The sequence below is a fragment of the Gopherus flavomarginatus genome, chromosome 3 (assembly GCF_025201925.1).
Source record: "Gopherus flavomarginatus isolate rGopFla2 chromosome 3, rGopFla2.mat.asm, whole genome shotgun sequence".
NCBI lineage: Eukaryota > Metazoa > Chordata > Testudines > Testudinidae > Gopherus > Gopherus flavomarginatus.
Genome location: NC_066619.1, coordinates 203187772 through 203213476, shown reverse-complemented (window position 1 = coordinate 203213476; position 25705 = coordinate 203187772). Strand labels below are relative to the sequence as shown.

At 42.6% G+C, this 25705-nt stretch overlaps 1 protein-coding gene across 3 annotated transcripts in view; it reads left to right on the top strand.

Moving 5' to 3' along the window:
* Window positions 1-25705, top strand: part of DCHS2 (dachsous cadherin-related 2) — a 234195-nt gene that overhangs the window by 188481 nt on the left and 20009 nt on the right. For all 3 annotated transcript variants that reach the window (XM_050946199.1, XM_050946200.1, XM_050946201.1), the window contains 5 exons: window positions 7331-7465; window positions 7730-7939; window positions 12485-13342; window positions 20244-20354; window positions 24941-25152. In XM_050946199.1, coding sequence (XP_050802156.1) covers window positions 7331-7465; window positions 7730-7939; window positions 12485-13342; window positions 20244-20354; window positions 24941-25152 — 1526 coding nt within the window. The remainder of the gene's footprint in view (window positions 1-7330; window positions 7466-7729; window positions 7940-12484; window positions 13343-20243; window positions 20355-24940; window positions 25153-25705) is intronic.

Genomic DNA, 25705 nt, shown 5'->3' with positions numbered 1-25705 from the left:
GCCAAAAAGTGTCAAATAGGCCAAAACAGAGTGACTTACCTGGGGCACCAGGTGGGTCGAGGAACCATAAACCCCCTACAGGCCAAGGTGGATGCTATCCAAAAGTGGCCTGTCCCACGGTCCAAGAAGCAGGTCCAATCCTTCTTAGGCTTGGCCGGATACTACAGGCGATTTGTACCACACTACAGCCAAATCGCTGCCCCACTGACCGACCTGACCAAAAAGACCCAGCCAAATGCCGTTAAGTGGACTGATGAGTGTCAAAAGGCCTTTACCCAGCTTAAGGCGACGCTCATGTCTGACCCTGTGCTCAGGGCCCCGGACTTTGACAAGCCATTCCTAGTAACCACGGATGCATCTGAGCGTGGTATAGGAGCAGTGCTCATGCAGGAAGCAACAGATCACAACTTCCATCCTGTCGTGTTTCTCAGCAAGAAACTGTCTGAGAGGGAAAGTCACTGGTCAGTCAGTGAAAAGGAATGCTATGCCATTGTGTACGCCCTGGAAAAGCTACGCCCATATGTTTGGGGACGGCGGTTCCAACTACAAACTGACCATGCTGCACTAAAGTGGCTTCATACTGCCAAGGGGAACAACAAGAAACTTCTTCGTTGGAGTTTAGCTCTCCAAGATTTTGATTTTGAAATTCAACACATCACAGGAGCTTCTAATAAAGTTGCTGATGCACTCTCCCGTGAGAGTTTCCCAGAATTCAGTAGTTAAAAAGTGTTCTTAAAATGTAGAAGTCTGTTAGTTATATACTTAGGATATGTAAAGGTGTATGTGTTGTATTAATCTGTTTATTTTCAAGTTCTAGAAGGAAATCGCCGCCAGTGAGCTTCCCCACTGTCTGCAATTTGGGGGGCGTGTCATAAACAGATAGCTAAGGGTTAATGTCTCTTTCACCTGAAGCACCTGACCAGAGGACCAATCAGGAAACCGGATTTTTTCAACTTTGGGTGGAGGGAATTGAGTGTCTGAGTCTTTGTTTTCTGGCTGCCTGCTTTCTCTGAGCTTTGGAGAAGTAGTTCTACTTTCTAGTCTTCTGTTTCTAAGTGTAAGGACAAAGAGATCAGATAGTAAGTTATATGGTTTCTTTTCTTTGGTATTTGCATGAATATAAGTGCTGGAGTGCTTTAATTTGTATTCTTTTGGAATAAGGCTGTTTATTCAATATTCTTTTAAGCAATTGACCCTGTGTTGTATCATCTAATACAGAAAGAACATTTGTATGTATTTTTCTTTCTTTTTATATAAAGCTTTCTTTTAAGACCTGTTGGAGTTTTTCTTTACTTCAGGGAAATTGAGTCTGTACTCACCAGGGAATTGGTGGGAGGAAGAAGTCAAGGGGAGATCTGTGTGTTGGATTGCTAGCCTGACTTTGCATTCCCTCTGGGGGAATAGGAAAGTACTTTTTGCTTCCAGGACTGGAAACAGAGAGGGGGAGTCACTCTGTGTAGTTTCACAGAGCTTATGTCTGTGTATCTCTCCAGGAGCATCTGGAGGGGGGAAGGGAAAAAGGATTATTTCCCTTTGTTGTGAGACTCAAGGGATTTGGGTCTTGGGGTCCCCAGGGAAGGTTTTTCAGAGGGACCAGAGTGCCCCAAAACACTCTAATTTTTTGGGTGGTGGCAGCAGGTACCAGGTCCAAGCTGGTAACTAAGCTTGGAGGTTTTCATGCTAACCCCCATATTTTGGACGCTAAGGTCCAAATCTGGGACTAAGGTTATTACAGAGGTGCTCTGTGGGATAGCTGCCTGCAATGCATCACTCCCAACAGTGCTGCAAATGCTGAAAATGTGGCCACACTGCAGCGCTGGTAGCTGTCAGTGTGGCCACACTGCAGCGCTTTCCCTACACAGCTATACAAAGAGAGCTGTAACTCCCAGCGCTGTACAACTGTAAGTGTAGCCATACCCTTACTCTGTAACCAATTATGGAAATTATGTTATACTTTCCTCGGGAGAGCATTGAAACCACAAGAAAAGTGGGAGAAATTATTTTGAATCCATAATGGATAGGAATGTAGAATCAGATTTATCCATCTACACAGGAGACAGGCAGCTTTGAAAAGAAATACAAAAAGATTCTACCTTTGCAAATCTCCTTATTCTTCAGAGTAGGGGTGGGCAAACTACAGCCTGTGGGCTGGATGCGGCCCATGAGCTGTTTTAAACCAGCCCGCAAGCTACACCATGTGGCTTGGCCCCACTCCAGCCAGGGCAAGGGTCGAGGACTGCACCACGCAGCTTCTGGAAGCTGCGGCATGGCCCTGCTCCGTCTCCTACGCACTCCAATGGGAGCTGCAGAGGTGGTGGCTGCAGATGGGGCAGCATGCAGAGCCACATGGCCATAACTCTGTGTAGGAGCTGGAGAAGGGACATTCCACTGCTTCTGGGAGCCGCTTGAGGTAAGCATCACTCGGAGCCTGCACCTCCGAGCCTCTCCCCATGCCCCTGCCCCAGCCCTGATCCCCCTGAGTCTCTCCAAACCCCTCAATCCCAGCCCTGAGCACCTTCCTGCACCCCAAACCTCTCATCTCCAGCCCCACCCACACTCCAGAGACCGCACCCCCAGCTGGAACCTGCACCCCTTCCTTCACCCCTGCCCCAGCCCTTATCCCCCTCCCACTCGCGAAACCCCTCAGTCCTAGCACCCACCTACACTCCAAACTCCTCATCCCCAGCCCCACCCCAGAGCCCGCACCCCCTCCTGCATCCCAACCCCAATTTTGTGAGCATTCATGCCCTGCCATACAATTTCTATTCCCTGATGTGGCCCTTGGGCTAAAAAGTTTGCCCACCCCTGTTCCAGAGACACCCAGACATGGTTGTGATCCCATACTATACACCAAGCGATATGTCTGCATGTATAATCTGGAATTACACTGGACAAAGTTATAATGAGCTCATTAAATAGCAATCAAGGTGTTCGAAGGACTAATTAGGAATATAGTATGGACTTCATACTTGTAAACTCATAGACTCGTAGACTTCAAGGTCAGAAGGGACAATTATGATCATCTAGTCTGACCTCCTGCACAATACAGGCCACAGAATCTCACCTACCCACTCCTGTAATAAACCTCTAACCTATGTCTGAGCTACTGAAGTTCTCAAATCATGGTTTAAAGACTTCCCAGAGAACAAAAGGGTGTCTGCCGGGTGCTAAGATAAAGATGTGGACCTGAGGCTGAAGAGGATCCTAACAGGAGCGGAAAAGAATCCACTGATTGTCCTTCATATGGGAACAAATGATGCGGCTAGATTCTCTCTGGAACGTATCAAGGGAGACTATGCCAGGCTGGGGAAGATGCTTAAGGAAATCGAGGCTCAGGTGATCTTCAGTGGGATTCTGCCTGTTCCTAGAGAAGGGCAGCAAAGATGTGACAAGATTATGGTTATCAACAGGTGGCTCAGGCAGTGGTGCTATAAGGAGGACGTTGGGATGTATGGCCAGTGGGAGGCATTCATGGACAGAGGACTGTTCTCTCGGGATGGACTTCACCTGAGTAGGGAGGGAAATAGACTTCTAGGATGGAGGCTGGCACAACTGATTCAGAAAGCTTTAAACTACGAATTTGGGGGAAATGGTTGGGAGATGTCCAGGTAATCTCTATGCTGGATTTTAACATTGAGAGGGAAGAAAACGAAGTAAGAAGGGATACAGTTGTGGGTAGGAGAATGGACGTAAGGAGGAAGGGTAGCGAAGATAACTGTCTAATAGGTGATACTAGCGGTAGAATGTCAGTGCCTAATCGGGTAAAGAATGTGAGTGAAGTCAAACAGCAAAAATTAAGATGTTTGTGCACCAATGTGAGGAGCCTTGGTAACAAAATGAAGGAACTAGAGTTACTGGTGCAGGAAGTGAAAACAGATATTATAGGAATAACAGAAACATGGTGGAATAGTAGTCATGCCTGGAGTACAGGTATTGAAAGGTATGTGCTGTTTAGGAAAGACAGAAATAAAGGCAACGGTGGTGGAGTAACATTGTATATTAATGTATTGTAAAGAAATAAGAATGGAATGGATAAGAGTCTGTCTGGGCAAAAATCACATTTGGGAAGAAAGCTACTAGAGTCTCCCCTGGGATAGTGCTTGAGGTGTGCTGTAGACCACCAGGATCTGATTTGGATATGGATAGAGACCTCTTTAATATTTTTAAGGAAGTAAACACTAATGGGAATTGTGTGATCATGGGAGATGAACTTCCCAGATATAGACTTGTGCACAAGTGCTAGTAATAACAATAGGACTTGGATTTTCCTGGATGTAATAGCTGATGGATTCCTTCACCAAGTAGATGCAGAACCAACAAGAGGGGATGCCATTTTAGATTTGGTTTTGGTGAGTAGTGAAGACCTCATAGAAGAAATGGTTGTAGGGGACATCCTTGGTTAGAGCAATCATGAGCTAATTCAGTTCATACTAAATGGAAGGATAAACAAAAATAGATCTAAGACTAAGATTTTTCATTTCAAAAGGGCTAACTTTAAAAAAAATTAGGAAATTAGTTAGGGAAGTGGATTGGACTGAAGAACTTGTGGATCGAAAGGTGGAGGAGACCTGGAATTACTTCAAGTCATCAAGCCTGCATCCCAAGAAAGGGAAAAAAATCATAGGCAGGAGTTGTTGACCAAGCTGGATGAGCAAGCATCGCAGAGAGGTGATTAAGAAAAAGCAAAGCCTACAAGGAGTGGAAGATAGGAGGGATCAACAAGGAAAGCTACCTTATTGAGGTTAGAACATGTAGGGATAAAGTGAGAAAGGCCAAAAGCCGTGTAGAGTTGGACCTTGCAAAGGGAATTAAAACGAGTAATAAAAGGTTCTATAGCTGTATAAATAAGAAGAAAATAAAGAAAGAAGAAGTGTGACCGCTAAACACTGAGGATGGAGTGGAGGTTAAAGATAATCTAGGTATGGCCCAATATCTAAACAAATACTTTGCCTCAGTCTTTAATGAGGCTAATGAGGAGCTTAGGGATAATGGCAGGATGACAAATGGGAATGAGGATATGGAGGTAGATATTACCACATCCAAGGTAGAATCCAAACTCAAACATCTTAATGGGACTAAATCACAGGGCCCAGATAATCTTCATCCAAGAATATAAAGGAACTGGCACATGAAACTGCAAGCCCATTAGCAAGAATTTTTAATGAATCTGTAAACTCGGGGTTTGTATTGTACCCTGTTTTTAAGAAAGGGCAAAAAAGTGATCCAGGTAACTACAGGCCTTTTAGTTTGACATCTGTAGTATACAAGGTGTTGGAAAAAAATTTGAAGGAGAAAGTAGTTAAGGATATTGAGGTCAATGGTAATTGGGACAAAATACAACATGGTTTTACAAAAGGTAGATTATGCCAAACCAATCTGATCTCCTTTGAGACGGTATCAGATTTTTTAGACAAAGGAAATACAGTGGATCTAATTTACCTTGATTTCAATAAGGCATTTGATATGGTTCCATGTGGGGAATTATTAGTTAAATTGGAAATGATGGGGATCAATATGAAAATTGAAAGATGGATAAGGAACTGATTAAAGAGGAGAGTACAACGGGTCGTACTGAGAAGTGAACTGTCAGGCTGGAGGGAGGTTACTAGTGGAGTTCCTCAGGGATCAGTTTTGGGACCAATCTTATTTAATCTTTTTATTACTGACATTGGTACAAAAAGTGGGAGTGTGTAAATAAAGTTTGCGGATGACACAAAGCTGGGAGGTATTGCCAATACAGAGAAAGACAGGGATATCCTACAGGAAGATGTGGATGACCTTGTAAACTGGAGTAATAGTAATAGGATGAAATTTAATAGTGAAAAGTGCAAGGTCATGCATTTAGGGATTAATAACAAGAATTTTTGTTATAAACTGGGGACTCATCAGTTGGAAGTAACAGAGGAGAAGGACTTTGGAGTATTGGTTGGTCACAGGATGACTATGCTCCGCCAATGTGATATGACTGTGAAAAAAGCTAATGCAGTCTTGGGATGCATCAGGCAAGGTATTTCCAGTATTTCATCTGGAATACTGTGTGCAGTTCTGGTCTCCAATGTTTAAGAAAGATGAATTCAAACTGGAACAGGTACAGAGAAGGACTACTAGGATGATCCAAGGAATGGAAAACCTGTCTTATGAAAGATATTTGAAGAGCTTGGCTTGTTTAGCCTAACCAAAAGAAGGCTGAGGGGAGATATGATTGCTCTCTATAAATATATCAGAGGAATAAATACCAGTGAGGGAAAGGAATTATTTAAACTCAGTACTAATGTGGACCCAAGAACAGATGGATATAAACTGGCCATCAGGAAGTTTAGACTTGAAATTAGATGAAGGTTTCTAACCATCAGAGGAGTGAAGTTCTGGGACAGCCTTCCAAAGGGAGCAGTGGGAGCAAAAGACTTATCTGGGTTCAAGACTAAGCTTGATAAGTTTATGAAGGGGATGGTATGATGGGATAGCCTAATTTTGGCAATTAATTGATCTTGACTATTACCGGTAAATATGCCCAATGGCCTGTGATGGGATGTTAGATGGGGTGGGATCTGAATTACTACAGAGAATTATTTCCTGGGTGTCTGGCTGGTGAGTCTTGCCCACATGTTCAGGGTTTAACTGATCATCATATTTGGGATCAAGAAGAAATTTTTATCCAGGGCAGATTGGCAGAGGCCCTGGGGATTTTTTGCCTTCCTCTGCAGTGTGGGGCATGGGTCACTTGCTGGAGGATTCTTTGCATTTATATAGGAACTTATATTGGAGGGGAAAGTGTCAAACAGTCACTTGTGGGAATCCCAGAAGGCTCTTCAAAACCAAATATTTCATCTTGGAGATTTCTCCCTGGCAAGATCAACTGAAGTAAAGATACCAATTCTTGTCTCTTGAAGTCATCATGGGTTCCTGAACAGGTTCCTTTAGGCACACTGCTTCTGAGATTCACATGAGAAATGAATCACTAATAATTTTAAGAGCAAACACTTTATTGAGCTGCTAAAATGTGTATTTGCCAAGACTCAGTTACTGCATGATCTTGTTGCTCGTGTCCTCCTTTTTCCTTAACTCCAATGCTTCTCTACTACATTACCTACACTATTCATGTCACACCTAAAACTAGATTATAAATTCATCAGAGCAGGGACCATTTGTTTCCATTGATTCTGTGAAGTTCCCAGCTCATTTTGTATAAGTTTTCTGCAAACACAATGCTATTCCATTAATTTCATCCACAAACTAAAGATCACCGAAAAAAAGCATAAAGCAGTGTCCAGAGAGTGGGTTTTTCAACTGGAACTTTTGTATTTTACTGGATTTCCTTTCTGTTTTTAAGGAATAAATTCCCTGCTTCAGTATGAAATCTTACCAGGAAATGGGTTTGAGATTTTCCAGATAAACTCCGATACTGGAGAGGTGATGACAACTGCCTCACTCGACAGGGAAACCCAAGAGATTCTCAGTATAAAAGGTAACTGTATGAGATGTTTGTACTGTAAAATGGAATGTGGAGAGTGTGGGATCACTTACCATCAGTGTTATCTTTTCTCAATTTCATTTGACTTATTCAGATAGGTGTAACATGATGTTCAGGAACAGAAAGCAGCTGTGTTTGCACATATACTCTTATTTTCTGTATAGCACATGGACTCTAATATTTTGATATTACTGATGAAGAGTCATCATTACACTAACATCACTAATATAAGCTTTCTTTCTATGTGTTTCATCTCAGTCCTGGTTCGAGACAGTGGAACCCCTTCTTTATCCAGCACAGCAACAGTTATCTGCAAAGTACTGGATGAAAATGACAATACTCCTAAATTTCTCCTTCCTGTCCCTGAGATTCAAATTCTGGAGAATCAAGAGCCTGTAATAGTGCACACTACACTAGCTGTAGATATAGATGCTGGCAATAATGGAACTTTACGATATCAAATAATTGGTAAGTATGGTCTTTATTTTATATATTACTAATACCAAAAAAAAGTTGTCAGAAAATAGTTAAACAGGAGTTTCAGGTTTTAAAATAGTTCTGATCTCAGCCAGTCCAGCTAGAACTTAGCTAGTGCAATGGGGAGTCCTAAGACTCCCTTTAAACAGAAAAAACCTTCCACCTCCTCCATTGGCACACACTTCCAACCCAGCCTCTCAGCCTAGCAATCAGATTTGGGAGTGTACAGAAGAGAGGAACAAAAATAATCGGAAGGGTGAAAATAAGAAAAAGATTAAAAGACCTAAATATAGCTTGCTGATGAAGAGAGGGCATGGTAAGTATCTGTAAATGCATGAAGAATACAATCACCAAGGAGAAGGAGACATTTTTCCAGGGTGTTATATATGAGATGAAATTTATAATGTTGCAAAAGCTCTTTTGGGTGAGGACAGTCACCTAAGGGAAGAGATGAAAGCTCAAATGCATGGGACATTTAAAACTACACTGGACAAAGCACTGCAAGAATATACAGCAAGAAAAAATCCTGCATTGGCAGGGGATGAACTAGATCAACAGTTTTGAAAACTAAGCCCACTTTCAGGAAAATGAAACCAATTGTACCCCATTTCATCCCCTCCATGGGTCATTAAAGCCTGCCAATCTCACATTTGGGAAATGCTTGGTTCTTCTTTGAGTAGATGCAGCCATGTATTCCACTTAGGTGTGTGCGTGCCCAGTGCCTTGTGGTCTTCTCCAGTGACTGAAGAAGGGCCATCCTTGTGCCTTGTGGTCTTAGCCCCTCCCCGTCTATATGAGGTGGCACCTCTCCAACCCCCATCAATTTATTCTTACAGTCCATGGCTGGAGTTAGAGCTCTTTGTGGTCTTAACCTCACAACCTTTCACTATTTTAGTGTCTTGTTCTAGTTTTATATAGTTAGTACCCGTACTGTTAGATTTAGTGTTAGTTGTATTTAGTTAAATACCCCTGTGATGCCATCACCGGGGTTTAAACATTGTCCATCATGTGGGGGAATGATCCCAATAACGATACCCCACAAGGTATTTGCTGTGCTTGAGTGAGGCCTCACTCAAAGAGTGGTGTTCGATCTGTCGATTGTTCATGAAACTGACTCAGGTGGATAGGGACCTTCGCCTGAAGCAGCACCTGTCCAAACAAGCCATGTGGCTGCTTTGCCACCAAGACTCTCATTGGATCATAGGTAACCCTCGGGTTCTGAGAGTGCTGGCATTTCGTGCTCTGGAGCCAGCACTTCTCTGAACGGAGGAGAAGATCCCCATAGAGAGCGCCAAGGAAAACGTTACATAAGACTAATCAAGACCACTCCAGTTCTCCTGGGGATCCCAGGAAGAGCGTAGACCGGCATGTGGAATGTCTCTAACCACTCCCCGGAGTACCATGTAGGGAGGTCAGATACACTGTATCAGCAACTGCGGTTCTGACCGTGGGGCATCTGTTGAGTCCAATATCGACAAGGCATCAACTGTTTGCATGTTGGCAGTATAGCAGGCAGATCTGGACCACCTCTGCCTTACCATCCCAACCTCTCATTTCATCCAGGATTTTGCCATAGTTATGTCATTTACAGCCCTGTTGGCTGGATGGGCTACTGAACTCTTGGGCTAATTGGTACCGCACACCGATGTTCCCCTTCCACAGTCTGTGGAAGCACGTCTAGTACCGGGCTTAAGCACGGGACCTCCTTGGCACTGGAAAACTTCTTGGCACAGTTGCATTTGGCATGGCAGATGTGACCGTGGTGGCTTTCACAGTCCTCCACTTCAGCGCCATCTGCTGCTTCACTATTGCTGCTGACTTCAGGGTTGTTAACACTTCCAGTAGCAGCATACTTGGTGCCAGCCTTCCCGCATCAGCATCAGCACTGGTCCCTGCCTTGTTTAGGGTGATGGATGAGTCAAACCAGTTAATCATTTCCTCAAGTATGTCTCCACCTTTATCCCCAGAAACTTGAGACTCCTCGGCATTGAGGTCAGGATCTTCCTCCTCCTGCTTTCTATCTCCTGTCTCATATCGGGGACCCTTTATGGAGCACTATGGGCACAAGAATTGGCACTTGTCTCACAGTCAGGACAGGGGCCCTTGGCCCAATGCTGCTGGCCATCGATACCATATCCTTATGCTTAGCATTCTCTGTAGAATCCGTGGGATGCTCCTTGGTTGGGGAGGTCACACTTCTCAGCTCGCTCTAAGGAGAGATCACCAGGCAGATTGGTGGTGGCAACTGTGGACCCACAGGATCAGGTACCAGTGAGGCTTCCCCGTGCAGCCTTCATAGAGCTACTCCTTCCAGCTCCACCGATCCAGGAATGGGAGCCAGCATTGGCACAGTTAACCAACTCTTCTTCATCCCCAGATGATTCAGCAGTGTCTGGCTCTTCCTCTCCTCCAACACCTGAAGATTTCAAGGACTCTCCAGACCTTTAGAAACATGTGGCTGCCTCCCTGGGCATTCAGGCAGAGTTATTGGATATCCTTCAGCCGTCTGCTCCTGGGAGAAGTAGCCCTTCCTATCAACCATAGGATCCTAAAGCCTTCTTAGTGGACCTCCGTTCAAGCCATTGGGATTTTGTTCCTCTCCTCAAAAACCTACATTCCTTGTGGTGATAACATCTACAAGGAGAGTGAATTTCAGGCTTTGGAGAACTGTGTGTAAGGAGGCTCTGCCATCAAAGACACCAAAATTTGAGTCTAATTTCTCTCAATTTCATTTAAACCAGGTGATATATTTGCCTGAGGTTTTTCCTAAGCCAATTCATCTCTGGAGGAGCAGTGTCTTCACACATTGGACATCAGACAATGTCCGGTCTTTTGTTTGGACAGGACTATATCTCATCTGTTTGTGTCATATGCAGACTGTATGAAGGGCAAGCAATCTCCTCACAGACTCTTTCTAAGTGGATAACTTCCTGCATCAAAACCGTATGTGACACAGCTTCAGCTACACCCCCTCTCTGGGTGTGAGTTCATTTTATGAGAGTGCAAGCTACTTCAATAGCATTCTTCAGTGACGTCGCAAAATTGTATAATTTCAGGGCTGCTACATGGTCGATCATATGTACATTTATGAACCATTATGCCATTATCATGGCATCCAAAGCAGATGCAGACTTTGGGAAGGCAGTCCTTAAGTAGACTCAGAACTCCACCTCCTGTGGTTCTGCTTGTGAGTCACCTAAGTGGTATACATGACTGCATATACTGAAGGAAGAAGAAAGAGCATGGTAACTGTGGTTCTTTGAGATGTGAAGCTAATGTGTATTCCATGACCCATCCTCCATTCCCTCTGCATTGGAAGCTAGTCTCTTGGCATTAGGTGTGAAGGAACTGAGTGAAGTCAGAGAGGCACATCCTTATATAGCCATGGGAGAGGCTATAGCCACAAGACATGAGCACCACCTCTTTATGGGAACTGCTAGGCAAAATTCTCTGGCTCCGGTGCTCTGGGTGCACACATACCTCAGTGGGATGCATGCCTGCATCACAGCGCAAAGAACCACAGTGACTGTAAGTAACAGTTAATCTAAAACAAAACAAATGCCTTTTCAATCTTTTTATGATTCTCTCTTCAGCCCCCCATATAAGGGCCCCCAACCCAATCCTCCTTTCACTTTAATAATAGGTGTGGATAGATACCAAGTCCACCTTCTAGGTGATGAAAGTTTCTTTCAACCACCAATGATAAAAACCTCCAATCGGTCTTCCAAGTTGCCAAACCATCCCCAAGTGCACTATGCGAAGAAACTCCAACACAGCCCCTGCCCAACTCTTAAAACCTTCCTGTACTACCTTCATCCCAAAAATGGCAAGACACTCTTTACTTTGATTTGGGACCCTCTGTGGTATTACAAAAATAAATTATTGGCAGCACTGATAACTGCTGATTATCCCTGCTTTGCTCCAACTATGTAGAAAGGGCTATAGAGTCATCTTAGATTTTTATGCTTTTAATTTGAAAATTATCTTGATCTGTTGAAATATACTTATTCTAGTCACTTAAAAAAAAATTATAACTCTTTCTAAAACCCATTGCTCCAGATATTTAATAGTAGCTTTAAAAATGAAAAAAGTGGATAAGACCTCATTACAGTTCATTTCTAAGAGACAGGTTTGTAGATGAAAGCAAGGGGCAAATAGCCACATTTGTTGTCAGCAATGCTTTATGGGTTTCTGGAATTTGTAGCCAAGGTTGGGAAGAGTTCACTTTGTGCAGCAGTATAGTTGCACTAGATTTTATAAGGTGTGTTGATTTGGGAAAAAAGACATTCATCTGGCAAAATAGCTGTTCTGTAAAAGGATATAACATTCTGGATTTACTGTCACTGCCACCCACTGATTTAAATGAAATGCAGGTTTTAATTTTTATAAAAGGAGGAAAATATGCCAAAGGCACATGAATGCACCAGCTGTACTGGCAATAGGATCATGTTATTATAATTAACATAATGGTACTAGCAAAAGGTTTTTTCAAATTAGAATTGTTTGTGATAGTTTTATTTTTATTGTATTTTAAAGGTGGAAATATTGGAGAATACTTCACTCTAAACGATACTTCAGGAGAACTCTTGGCCACTCGTAGTTTAGACAGGGAGGATGCCAGCAACTTTACCCTCATTATTGAATGTCATGACCTGGGCAGCCCACCAAGAAGCTCCACAACACAGCTACAGATTACAGTCCTGGATGAAAATGACAACAGCCCTATATTTGCAAAGAAGACCTATCAGACCTCTGTGAGAGAAGACGTTGAGGAAGGATCACTAGTTCTTGAGCTCTTTGCTTCAGATGAAGATAGTGGCCTGAATGGTGAGGTCATGTATTCGCTCAATGATGACACCCTTGGAGCATTTACTGTTAACAGTACAACTGGAGCTATAGTTACTACAAAAGCACTAGACCGGGAGACTAAATCTCAGTATGCATTTAGAGCAGTGGCAAGTGACTGTAGCATCCAAGGCCCAAGAAGTACTGCAGTTAACATTATGGTGCACATTGATGATGCCAATGACAACAGTCCAGTTTTTCTACAGAACCCTTTCAAAGTTTATGTGCCTCCTGAAACCTCTGTGAATCAAACAATAGCCACTGTGAGAGCTGTGGATTTGGATCTGGGTCCAAATGGTGCAGTGGGTTTTAATCTTGCAGTACCTGGAACTATGTTTTGTATTGACATTAATACAGGAGAGATTTATCTTCAAGAGCCATTGCCTTCTGACGGTTTCAGTTCCCACCTGCTGGTATTGGCTTCAGATCAAGGTGTTCCAGCTAGGACAGCCACAGCTCTATTGGCCATTTCCACAAGGGAACAAGAGGAGGTGATGTCATTCAGCCATAGTTTGTATGCAGTAACTGTGCCTGAAAACAGTGAAGCAGGTGGGTATCAGACTCTCTAACTTGTGGCTGTTAGTGGCCAAAGTCCTAACCTGTTGGGCACTATTGAGGATGAAGTGTGTAGGAACCTTTTTCAATAACATGCAGCAACAGGGTAAAATTGAAATTGGACTATATGCAAACAGTACGTTAAGGAAAAAAAACTTCTCCCTGCCCAGTGCACCAGGGACCAAAGGGGAGCATAATGTGCTGTCTCAGAGGCATAGTTGGGTTTCTGGCCCCTGCACACATACAACAGAATGGTAATCATATTAGACAGGATGCTCCTTTTTCAAAGAGAAGAAAGGGATGTTGCACTGCATGATCCTCCCTCACCCTGGACAACGCTTGAGCATCTCTGCTCTGTATCTACAAAGTGGCTGTAATGATGGATGCACAATTTTTATCCTCGGCACTTTTCCTTGCCAACATGCATCTCCTTGGAATAAAGGCAGAATTTATCTGTCTGTCTCTGTGCTTGTGCAGATGTGTGTGTGTGTATCCAAACAAGACTGATTACATAATATGTCACTAATAGTTCACTTAAATAAATGCAGTGAAAGCTCAGATAAGATGAGAAATCCACAAATGTCTGTTGCGATGTATGATTTTTGGCTTTAGCGAAATCCCTGGTGTATTGTAACTGCATTCAGAGATTTTCCAACACTTTCCTCACAGTTTCATACTTGCTAAAAGAATGTGTAGAAGTAGGCGGAGAATGCACAGAGGCTGTAATACATTCTTTTACTTAACAAGACATTGTGAAATTGGTAGCCTTGTACAAGATGCAAGCAGTAGATAGAAGCCCACATTGTTAAATGCCCACTATAGATAAAGGCCAGATTCACTGCAGTCTGTGCCACCATTGTTTCTTTTAGGCTGTAGTGGAATAAAGTTGTTGGAGGAAAAGTTTGAGTTAGTTCAGTGAAGTCACAATTTTGACCTGCTGGTCAAAGTAGCCCATAAGACATTCCACTGGGAGTGTACCTGCAGAGCACTGGACAAGAATTAATACTATCCCTGTCCCCATGGGGGGAGACGCTGTCCTGTCTCACTATTGCTGCAGAAAGATGTGATTCTCATTTCCTAGAGTGTAGGGTTTTTTGGTTTTGTTTGTTTTTATCTGGCCCCACCTCTTCTTCCATGCTTTAACCTAACAGTTGTGAATTCAGCTGCGACATTTTAACTGACGGTCCCTAGAATTATACATTTAGGAGTAGTGGGGGCAAAGTGTTTTAAGTAGAGGGTCCTGGACTCTTGATTTTGCTGCTGCTTTGGTCCAGTAATAATAAATAAATAATAATAATATCATCAGCTCTTACATAGCACTTTTCTTCATTGAATATCAAGGCCTGATAATCTTCAGGGTATGTTGCAGGAACCTAGTTAATCAGGTTTTTCCATATGGTTGTTAAAGAGTGCCTGTGGGGATCTCAGTTTTTTGTGTTATTGTTGGTACTGCGTTGTTTGTTTAACTTGTATACATTTAAAGAAAGAAAATCAAAATATCCTTTCAGCAATGGATAAGCTTTTGTAATTCTGCATGTGCCTAATTACAGATATAGTAATGGGACAGGTTAGGCAACCCAGCCTGAAATTACTGAAACCCCCAAGGAATTGTGGTAAGAGAATACCATAGTCTGATGGCCACCCACTAAATATATTGCAAACATAAATTGCAGTACATTTAAATTATTTTGATTAAAGGAAGTTTAAGGAAGCTTCAGGATAAATCAGAAGATTTCAGCCTGAAAGCTTACTGTGTATAGTAAGAAAACTATAGGGTATAGAAGAGCAAGTTATTTTATGCATTCTTTCATGAGATGTTCCACAAGTAGTAGTTCTGTTTCTCTTCTAATTATTTTATGTGATTTCAAATAATACAAAAACATACTAATTTCATTTTATTTGTCAGAAAAAGTTATGACTATAATTAAACACTCTAAAGGATTCAGTTTGGTAGCTACATTTCTGATTCTGGAACCTTTACTCCATATGAATAATACTTACTCTCCCACCCAGTCCCATGGAAGTATATACATTATAAAATTCAATATTAATGTAATCAGGATTAACGAATAACATTTTGCTTAATACATTTTAGTTTCATTTTCAACCACGCAGTGGCAAAACTTCACTGTAGTCAGACAAGAATCAAAGCAATATCAGCAATGAAGGCCAAAGCCTGATATCCTTACTCAGTTTTTACTCCGTAGTTAAGCAGACAGACTCCTGCTTAGGTAAGAATCTCAGGATTTCTTCAACTAAAACGTTTGGCCCCAAGTTTGGTTACCTTCATGTTATTCCCCAAGTTTAGTTTTGCATTGTATTAAATATGTTATACACTGCATTGCAACAGGCACTTTTAGAAGTCAACTAATAAATAAATAATCATGTCAGTGCTCTCTATAAAGTGCAAAAAACCTTTTCATTATTCACTATGTCTGCCTCCAGTTGATGTCTGGGTGTCAGATTCACCAGTAAAACAGTCACAGCTGCTAGTTCTGCAGGATTGTTTTATTTATTTTTAAATGCATATAAAGTATCTGGGCTGGAAATTTATTTACCTCTCTTTTATTCTCTGTGCTCCATGAGCCTTTTCTTTATTATCCACCCAAGAAGTCTATCCTCCAACACAAAGGCAAGGGTCAGACAAGGGTCAGAGGGAAAAGGGGCATCCCTGGTTCCAATGTCTGGATTACAAAAGAGAGGAGAAAGGGAAGAAAATAATATGGGGACATGTTCTTATTTCATGGATAAACACAGGTCTCCCAAAGTGACTTGGACTGTAGCAGTGGATCAGTTTTGAGTTGTGCATGTGTGTCTCAAGCCAGAATATGACCCAGGGTTTTTATGTCTGTTTTTCCTCCTATTCCTTAGAAAAAGCACACATACTATACAAACTATAACATTTTAGTGCATTTAAGGTACTTGGTTGTTTAATGCAGGTTGAGGTATTTTAACATAGTGTTAGGATGCTTCTGATTTAACAGACAAATCAGGGAAATTCTAAGTTAAGGCACTTGCTGCAACCTTGCTTTGCCCTGTTATGCTTGACTGGTTTGGAAGTTTCAGACAGTGTTGGATACTAGGTATCAGAGGGGTAGCCGTGTTAGTCTGGATCTGTAAAAGCAAGCTGCTTTTGTTGGATACTGTGTCCCTTATTTGAGGCAGTACCTACACACAGTGGACAGAGTCAAGTAAGTTTAGGATTATAGCTCTTTGAGATAGAGACTGTTTTTGCTGTACATCTAGTGTTACCTCATTAGGGACTTCAGGATTTGGCCTCATCAATTTAAGATACACCTCTCTCCCACTATAACATGTCCCGATATAACACAGGTTCGCGCATAGCGCAGTAACAGCGGGGCTTGGGAGGCGCCTTAATGGGTCCGGGGCTCCAGCTGCTGTGGGGAGCCCCGAGCCCTTTAAATCCCACTGGAGCCCTGCTGCCACTACCCTGGGGCTGCGGCAGCAGGGCTCGCCGGCAATTTAAAGGGCCTGGGCTCCCCACAGCGGCTGGAGCCCGGAGCTCTTTAAATCACCGCCAGAGCCCTGCCGTCGCTACCCCAGGGCTGTGGCAGCGGGGCTTGGGCAGTGATTTAAAGGATCTGGGGCTCTGGCTGCTGTGGGGAACCCCAGGCCCTTTAAATCCCGCTGGAGCCCTGCCACTGCTACCCCAGGGCTGCGGCAGCCAGGGCCTGCTCTACTGTTTTTGGGCCCCAAGCAGCACGCCAAATTGCCAGCGCGAACGGCGGAGGCAGTCTGTGAGCCATTAGGGCGGCACACGTGTTTCTGTGGTAGCAGCAATTCTGCAGCAGCTTCTATGTTCAGCTGTCCGCGGCGGCACAGCTTCTGTCTTCCAGCTGAAGACAGAAGCTGCTACCGAATTGCCTCCACCGCGGAAACGAGCTTGCCGCCCTAATGGCACACGGACTGCCCCCGCCATCCACGGCGGCAATTCGGCTCACTGCTTGGGGGCAAAAACACAGACTGCTGCCCCTTGCAGATTGCCGCCCCAAGCACTTGCTTGGTATGCTGGTGCCTGCAGCCAGCCCTGGCAGCAGTGGGGCTCACCAGTGATTTAAAGGGCCCGGGCTTCCCGCGGTGGCTGGATCCCAGAGCTCTTTAAATCATCGCCGGAGCCCTGCTGTCCCTACCCCAATATAACAGGGTTTCAGCTATAACATGGTAGGGATTTTTGGGTCCCCACAACCGCGTTATAGTGAGGTAGAGGTGTACCAAAAGGCACTATCCAAAGTGAAAATGAACTGTATGGAAACTGCAACATTTCATTATTTAAATGCAAGCCATATTACTACCACAGTGTGGCCAAAAAGCATCAGAAACCACAGAAATGCCATTTCTTTGCCCTTTACCAAAAAAGTTATCAACGGTTTTAACAGCATTAAAAAAAGGCTTTTCGGCAGGAAATTGGTAGAACCAGAGCAGGATTTCATTGATCCATTTATTATACCCTGCAAATCAAGGTATCAAATGGTAATACTGATGCAGCCGTTTTTTCTTGCGATTTTTTTCTCTTGCTCCTTTCAAAAACCAGGTAGAGAAGGTTGTGAGCACAGGACATAGGGACTTGTCCTTCAGACACTAGATATTTTCTTTTCCTTCAGTTAAGGATGCCATAAACAACGGTAAATGCTGGCTGCTGTATTGAATAAAAATTGTACAATTGTGAAAATGGGACCAGCTGTCCCTGTGATCCAAAAAGGGGTCTATGTTTAATTTATAGAAACAGTGGACTTCTCATTCTCATCTTTAGCCTTACACACTCTGACAAAGTTCCTCCTCTACTTTGGTGGGTCCTGCACTTATTGGCAGATTTGCTTACCTCACAGATTCACCATGTGGGTCGGGAAACAGCCCAGAGACCTTCCCCTCTGGTAGAAGCCACAGTCCAGGTCAATTCCTCCTGTGTCTGATCAGGAGTTGGGAGGTTTGGGGGGAACCCAGGCCTGCCCTCTACTCTGGGTTCCAGCCCATGGCCCTGTGGACTACAGCTGTCTATGGTGCCTCCTGGTACAGCTGCGCGACAGCTACAACTCCCTGGGCTAATTCCCCATGGCCTCCTCCCAACACCTTATCCTCATCACAGGACCTTTCTCCTGGTGCCTGATAATGCTTGTACTCCTCAGTCTTCCAGCAATATGTTTTCTCACTCTCAGCTCCTCGTGCCTCTTGCTCCCAGCTCCTCGCATGCACTCCACAAACTGAAGTGAGGTCCTTTTTAAACTCAGGTGCCCTGATTAGCTAGCCTGTCCTAATTGATTCTAGCAGTTTCTTAATTGGCTACAGGTGTCTTAATTATCGTGCCTGTCTTAATTGGTTCTAGCAGGTTCCTGATTACTCTAATGCAGCCCTTGCTCTGGTCACTCAGGGAACAGAAAACTACTCATCCAGTGACCAGTATATTCGTCGTCTACCAGACTCCTGTATCCCACTGGTCTGGGTCTGTCACAACACATACAAATCATATTTGTATTTTCTTTTGTGATTGGTCCTACAAGTATCCTAAGTAGTGCAGAAAAGTTCATAAGCCATAACATGCGTATTTCCCACACAAGTGTTTTTGGTTTATGTTGCCATGATTAAGAACAAATGACTAACCAGTTAACATAACATTTCCTGATTTAAAAAAAAAAAGTAACAAGTTATAAGCGTGTGATTTTTGTAATTAAAGGTAAATTATACTACTGTGATGGCACAGTCCCACCCAAAATCTAGGACATTTTATATTAACAGCATGCCTCCTGTTGTAAATGTAGTAAAATAATGTACGCTTATAATGCCATTTGGAAGAGGTCAAGTTACACAGTAACCTGAATCCATGATAGTTGGTTAAAATCAATTGTCATGTGCTAAATGGCTTCATAATTGGCTTGAGAAGAGCAACCATTTGGAAATCTTGACAAATGTTTTTTGAATTTTGTTTCAGTTTATGTTAAGCATGATGCTTCTGATCAGGATAATATATTCCATTTCACATTTATTTTCTGCTCCTATTGCAAACAGCATTTTCATTCCATGCCTTTTCAGTGTTGTGTCAGATCAGTACTATTTTTGATGAATTTAAGATTCTTCATGAACAATAGATTGCCCTTACTTTCTTCAATGCTAACACCATACTGCATATCTCTGGGCACCCTGTTACGGCAAGAAAAGCTATTGTGAGTTGTATTCGGATTGTGTCTACTTAAGATTGATTGATGTATTCATTTAGAATTAAGGTGTCCACCTTTACAAAACTCTGGGTTACTGTACATAAGAAAATGAAAATTAAATATTATCTTCCCAGTTCCTCAGAGATAGCAGTCATGTTTAACACCCACATAAAAGCCCCTCTTCACCCACCCCTGCCTCAAAGAGTTTGTGAAAGGATGAGGGTAAAATGACCAAAGATGGAGAAACTTGAGTAGGAAGGACCTACACCAAGCCTTGATACAGCCAGAGGTAGATTCCTGTAGACAGCCTCAGGGAGGGAGATCCATAAATAATGTCTCTGAAATAAGACGGTCTAGCCGTCAAGCCAGTGAAGGTGTGCAGAGAGCAAGGATCAGGGATTGTTGACCATTAGGACATGCTGCAAACTCCATCATTTTGCCCAGCAGCAGAAGATGCCGGGGCACAACAAGGGTGTTAGTTGATGGGGCAATGGGGTTGGTGGGGAAGTTCCTGTCTATGAAGTTGTGATGTGAGTGGAGTTTTGTTGAGCAGTTGTTGCTGGGTTTGTTTTTGTTGTGGGCTATTTTAAATAATGTTAGAAACACTCAGAGTGGTGGACGGGCACCTTTGCATGCATTATTATTAATCGCAGTAAATCTATAAGTAATAAAGTAAGATAAGATCTTGCAAAGTTGACTATTAAAAACTATTATTGCTTCTTTAGGCACCTCACTTTTGACTGTAGAAGCTTATGATCATAATTTACTGGAAAAAGGCATACAATACAAGATATTCAGTGACAATGAAGATATTTTCTCAATACACTCCATCACAGGTAAATTAATGTATTTAAATTTGTTTTAAAGGCACGTTTAAGGCTTTTGATATTTGAATAAACATTAAATTGTGTACAACGTGTTTCCACATTGGGATTGCTTTTATACCAAAACATTCTCATAAGTTGATGTTAGTTTAAATCAAAACCTAGTAGAAGTGGGTGATAGGCAGGTAAGGGTAACAAACACCTATTGCCACAAGAACCATTTTTATATGTCATAGATATACACATGCCTTTTGTCTACAGTTAATCTAGAATACAGGGCCTCCTCTTATCCTGGGGCAAATCATTAGTAATGTCATTGACATCAGTGGAGTTACACTCTTGTAAAATTCTTGTGAGAGGAAAATCATGCCCAGGATTATTCCTCTTTAAAACTCCTCTGTTATTCAAGTAGATGCAGCCTTGTATTTCACTTAGGTGTGGGTGTGCCCACCGCATCAGAGGCAGAGAATTTTGCTAGCAGTACCTGTAGAGGGGTGGTGCTCGTGCCTAATGGCTGTATGAGGTGGTGCCACCCCAGCCCCCCTCGGTTCCTTCTTACCTCCCATGGCTGTAGTCAGGGCTCTTAATCTTGCAATTTCTCACTATTCCTTAATGTCATCTTCTAGTTGTATATGTTTAGTAGTACCCTAAGGGCTAATTAGATTTAGTGTTTGTTGCATTGAATTAAGTATTCCCCTGTGATGCTGTCACCCTTGTCCATCATGTGGGCGAGCGATCCCAACAACGATCTCCAGATGCAGTGCTTGCTTTGCTTGGGTAAGGCCCATGTCAAAGAGTGGTGTGAGGTTTGTAGATTGTTCACAAAGCAGACTCAGGTGGCTAGGACCTAGTCCTGAAGCAACACATGTTCAACCAAACCATTTGGCTTGCTTCAACACCAAGGCCATCATCAGATTGGTGATCACTCTCAGGTTCTGAGAATGTTGCTGTTTCATGCTCTGGAGCTGTCTCTTTGAAGAGGTCGAGAAGCTGTTCCCCATCAAGTGCACTGGGGAAAAGGTCTCATAAGACCAAGTGAGACCTCTCCAGGTCTTGTGGGGACTCCTCTGCCTCTTCAGGAGATGCTAGTGCTAATGCATGGGCTGGCGCAGGTGCCTCTAACTGTTCCGTGGTAGTTCACTGGTATGTTGGAGACCCTATACCGTCATCTCCGGGTTCTGGCCCCAGGGCATCCCCTGAGTCCAGTACTAATGAGGGTGATGCCGACACTGGCTGTTTGCATGCTGGCAGCATACCAGGCAGCTATGGATCACCTCTGCCTGTCCAGCTCAATCTCTCCGTTAGTCCAGGACTTTGTCAGGATTACATCAGTTATAGCCCTGTGGCTGGTTGGGCTGCTGAACCTTTGTGTCCATCAGCACTGTACCCTGATGCTCCCCTTCCATAGTCTGTAGAAGCAGAGCCAGTGGCAGGCTTGATGCAAGGGTCCTCCTTAGCACCAGGAAGCTCCCTGGTCCTGTTGCATTCAGCACCGCCAATGTTACTGTAGTGGCTCTCACTGCCCACCACTTCAGCACCATCAGCTACCTATCGTTCTGCCTCTTCAGCTCCACCTGTGCAGGAGCAGAAGCCAGCCTTGGTGCAGTTAATCGAATATTCTTAATCCCAGGACGATTTGGCACTGCCTGGGTCCTCTTCTCCTTCAATACCCAAGTTTCTTCTTTGAGTGAATGTAAGAAGGAACTGAGGGTGCACGGGGTCAGCTTGGCCCTATATACTGGCGCTATGTAAACGCAGCACCAGAGAGCATCAGAGCCAATAACTCATGGGTATTCTCCTGCAGGAACTCAGCCTGAATGCCCAGGGAAGCAGCCACATGCTGCAAAAGATCCTAACAGGCCTTGAAATAAAACGATTACTAACATTTCCGTAACTGTTGTTCTTCGACATGTGTTGCACACATCCATTCCCTTGTAGGTGTGTGCACCCTGAGCACAGTCCTTGGAAATATTTCCCTCCATGGTATCCCAGAGATTTAATAAGACCTTTGCTATGTATTAAATGAGTACCAATTGTCTATTACAAACTTACTTTCTTATGATTAACAATGTACAAGATGTATCTACAGCTTAGTTAAACCTTAAGCATGTTTTTAATCATTAGTTATTTTATTAACATCCAACTGTCTTATTTAATGTATATTAAACAAACATTTGGGAACTTTTTATAAGGCATCATTAAAATATGCTTTTATAATAAGAAATATAGACCCAGTGGCAGAACCCAGGTAAATTAGAGGATTATAGCCTCCAAAAAAATCCAATAGTTTTCCACCTAGATTGCCTTCTGAAATGGTTTTATTTTGGAGTAACCATCCAGGAATGAAATGGATGCTCAGCGCCTTTGAAAATCAAGCCACTCACTTAGCCTAACTATTTAGAAGACTAACATTAATCACCCTTGTTTGAAAATCTTGGCAATAACATTCTAGGTACACACAGGGGATTTGTATGAATACGATCAGTAAAAATTCCACTGTTTTCAATATGGGTTCTTTTTGAATGTTATGTTTATAAAAAAAGGCAATTCACATAACAGAAAACTTCATCAAGACCGACATTGTATGCACCTTCTGAGCTAGAGCGTATATTCTCCGAATATATACACACAGCTCCATCTCACCCTGTCAGATGTTACATGCTGTGACAAAGTCCCTCCTCTACCTTGGTGGGTCCTGTGCTTATTGGCAGATTTGCTCACCTCAGTGATCTTCCTCACAGTCTGGGTCAACTCCTCCTGTGTCCGATAACGCTTGTACTCCTTAGTCCTCCAGCAGCACACCCTCTCACTTTCAGCTCCTTGCACCTCTTGCTCTCAGCTCCTCACATGCACTTCCTCTCCTCTGGCTCCCCCACACCTGACTGGAGCGAGCTCCTTTTTAAACCCAGGTGCCCTGATTAGCCTACCTTGATTGGCTGCAATTGTTCTAATTAGCCTGTCTGCCTTAATTGGTTCTGGCAAGTTCCTGATTACTCTAGTGCAGCCCCTGCTCTGGTCACTCAGGGAACAGAAAACTACTCATCCAGTGACCAGTATATTTGCCCTCTACCAGACTCCTCTACCCCACTGGTTTGGGGCTGTCACAATGCACATACCAAGAGGAGGACATTAGTGAAAAGTTCATTGAACAATTCTTTAGGTGATTGCAGATACCGTCCTAACTAGTGCAGTGAAATACATCCACTGATGTGAAGCTACACAGAAATGACAGTGTAAACTTCCAACATATGTCAAAAGCTTACAGCAAATTATATCACCACCAGCAAATACTTTTGTATATTTGATATCCCTTGTCACATTGTTGGGTGCAAATAATCACATTTATCTTGGATTAATTGTGGTTGTACTGCATGGCACTTCCACGGTAGGAATTCAACCTGTGCCAATGTGACCCTACATCAGTCATTTTGCATCATGTGGCAGTTGATGAACCAAAAGTAAAACAAAGCTTTAGTTCCACAGAGTCAGTGTGTGTGCAAAATTCCAGTTATCAATGCCCAAACACAAGTCTTTTGTTAAGAATTCCAGTTTAGAGGTAATTGGCACATTTTTACACAATTGCAATTTTATATTGCATATTGTTTTTCCAATGTACAGAAAAATGATGCAGTGTTAACTGTTCTGTTATTGCTGAAAACAAAGCAAGCTCTCTAGCTTTTGAAGCCTTTATGTCCCAGACCCACCTTAGACTCAAACTGCTTGAATCTTGCACAGACTTTGCTTCCTGGTTTAAAAATTAAGAACCAGATTATTAATAGGCTCTTAATTCCAGTTCGGCAAATCAGGAAGTTGTTCTACTTCTATTGGAAGTTCTACTGCCACAGTATTTTGACTACTCAAAATTTTTGTTGATACTCTTGGTAAGAATTTGACATTATGAAAATTCTTTACAAAATTCTGATTTTGAAATTTTACTGAAATTAATATGCAAATAATTGAAGAAATTTTTAAATGTTTAGATTTAATCTAGAACTTTGATAATTTAGTATTAATTACAGTGCAGAAGCTGTAACCACAGAGTCTCCAAAGGCAGATTATACCTGTCTTCAGGTTTAACCTGGAGGTGCTGTCTGTAGAGACTAGTGTATATATATCCCAACATGCAGTGCTTCCTCCTGATTTTAGCAGCTGTCATTGTTGACTAGTGGTGGAATAATAGTTCACCTAGTGGCACTCAGATGGGCTTCCTTGGATAGCACAGTTTGGGTTGCTGTGTGATTCAGATTGACCCAATCTGATGCAAATGAAGTCCATGCCTTCTAGGAAATTTCTCATGTGGCTATTGATTGGACAAAGTTTGAACATCCTGGATTTGTACCATAAGCAGCGTGTACCGTAAGCAGCATGAACTGTTTAATAAAGCAGCCCACATCTGTGAGAAATCTCTCTCAGATCTACATTTGTAGTTTTTTCCTTTAGTTATACATATATTTTCCTTTGTATTCCTTTATTGGATATATTGAACAGCTACAGCTATTATTTTCTTTATTGCACAGTAAGTGTCCTCACTTTTACCAGTTTATTTGTCCTAAATATGTATATAACCTGTCTTCCTTTAAATTCTTTTTGGAAAATAGGTGAACTTACAGTGAAGGAGCCAAAGTTTCTTGACCATGAAGTCAAGAGTAAAGTGCATCTCGCTGTTTTGGCTGAAAATGGCTTGAATTCAGCACACTGTGGAGTGACAGTTTGGATACAAGATGTGAACGATAATGCACCTAAATTTGAGCAAAGCTCTTACAAAACATCAGTGTGGGAAGGCCAAATCTACAATACATATGTCATGCAGGTAATGGGGAATACATATTTACAAACCTATTTCTTCAGTTAAAATTAAGAATAGCCAAACTAAGGCCACAGTCTAGCAGTGTATTCATTGGCCTTCCACTCTGTTCAAAATTCATTCGCCTTCTTTAATGTTGCTGCAGTCTTTCCTGGAAAGCTAAAATGTATAACTATTTTGGCTGCATTAGAGCTCAAGGTTCAGTTCAGTTTTTATCAAATTAGGCCAATATCCTTTAGCTTCTGACTGATGATAGAAATAGAAACTAAATTCAACTTTCTTGTTGTCTTCCTAACAAAGAGCAATTCTTGCTCATGAAAGGTAGTCAGAGAATGATTATTCAAGGCTAGTTCATAGTTTCAGTGTAGACAGATTCTTGCTCCCAGCAATGTCTCTAGGGTTTGTCACTTAAAAATGAATCCATTCAGCTCCAATCAGGAGTAAAATCCTCTTGTCAGATATAAGCATCTGATTTTAAATCTGCTGCTGAAAGAGTAACTCATCTCATTGTATGTGTGAAAATGCTCCTTCCTCTGAACATGTCCATTCTCCAAAAGTG